We start from the raw sequence: 1,489 nt of genomic DNA on the forward strand, positions 1-1,489 counted from the left end.
ATAGAACGCCCCGGACCTCGCTGTCTTTAGTGTTGCAGACATGTCGTTTTCATTACTTACATTCGGTGTAGACACTGATATACATATATATGGCAATGCAACAACAAGAAGAATCCAGTTAATTGCACAACGGATCACCGCACGATTCTATTAATTGCACGGAATCCCAAAATCCTATACCGGTGCGGTCCAGCTGGATAACTTCACATTGTCGCATCGGCATAAGAATAAAAGGGTTTGTTTACCTTTGTCCAGCATTTACGTCACGGAAGGAATATAGTTTGCCCTAGTTTCCCAACTAGTAGGTAAGTTGACATACATACATACATACATAGGTAAGTATCGAACCAGTTCCTTTAAGCTACGAGGAGTTGTCGGACGACCCCGTCAACAATTGTGCTGCGCACGCGCAAAAAATGTTGTCTGCATTCTTTGAAAAAAAAATGGCCGTAATTGTCAGCTGGATAGCTGAGCTCGTCTGGGAAATTTTTCAAATCTCTGGACTGACTATACAAACCTTTCTCGTCTTCTGTGTGGTCTTCCTCTTGGCATATGTTCTCTTGAAACGCCACAAAAACCTGCCTCCCTACCCGGCAGGACGCGTGCCCGTTCTCGGGCACCTCCTCGCCTTGGGCCGAGAACCCCCTCTAAAACTGACGGCGTGGAGGCGGCAGTACGGGGACGTCTTCACCGTCAGGATGGGGATGGAAGATGTGGTGGTTCTGAACGGTTACACTGCCGTCAAGGACGCGCTCGTGGACAGGTCCGAGCTGTTCGCGTCCAGGCCGCCAAACTACCTGCTCGACGCGATTGTTGGTTGCGGAAAAGGTGACTATTCTTTCCCTATTAGATTTTCCTCCGCAGAAGGGCAAAGATTCTTTCTTTTATACACAAACCAACTGGTAGTATGTTAAGATATATAAGATAGTTTAGTGTTGTGAAGAATTGGGGCAACTATGTCAACTGTTTCTCCGTGCCCTAAGGGCAAGATTCTTTGTTTTCCAAGAAGGAACAGTGATACATGGGCCACGAATAAAACGGCTCTTGTACTGAGATGCTCGTGCAGATCTAGACGATTCTCGTGGATCTCACTGAACGTATCTGAGGGATTAATTAATAGCACGACTGGGCTACTACAAAGAAATGAATGTGTATTTCATACCACAAACCATAAATGCTGCATAAGAGAACCGAATTGGTTTGCTTTTGATGTACCATTGTTATGCTTGTCGTGGCGTCAAATGGCTAAGTGGCTAGGGTAGTGGACATGGGTTCGATTTCTCACATTCCTTTCCTTGGGAAAGGCCCCCCATGTAAAATGCGTACCTGACTTCGGTTGGGGAAGTAAAGGGCGGTGGAAGAAGAGTATATAAGGCTGCTGTATAAGGCTACAGTGCCGGCAATGGAGGAGCTGCCCCTGGACACCGTGGTAGAATACAAGCAACGGCACATGCGTCTGATGCTCCGGCCTGGTGTTGGCGAGAACGTC

General features: G+C 47.1%; 1 protein-coding gene across 1 annotated transcript in view; it reads left to right on the plus strand.

The window, feature by feature from the left end:
• Window positions 1-381: 381 nt before the first annotated feature.
• LOC118405539 (cytochrome P450 2U1-like) overlaps window positions 382-1,489 on the plus strand; it is an 8,607-nt gene continuing 7,499 nt past the window's right edge. The window contains exon 1 of the mRNA XM_035805044.1: window positions 382-828. Coding sequence (XP_035660937.1) covers window positions 417-828 — 412 coding nt within the window. The 5' untranslated portion in view covers window positions 382-416. The remainder of the gene's footprint in view (window positions 829-1,489) is intronic.

The sequence above is a fragment of the Branchiostoma floridae genome, chromosome 18, assembly GCF_000003815.2.
Source record: "Branchiostoma floridae strain S238N-H82 chromosome 18, Bfl_VNyyK, whole genome shotgun sequence".
NCBI lineage: Eukaryota > Metazoa > Chordata > Leptocardii > Amphioxiformes > Branchiostomatidae > Branchiostoma > Branchiostoma floridae.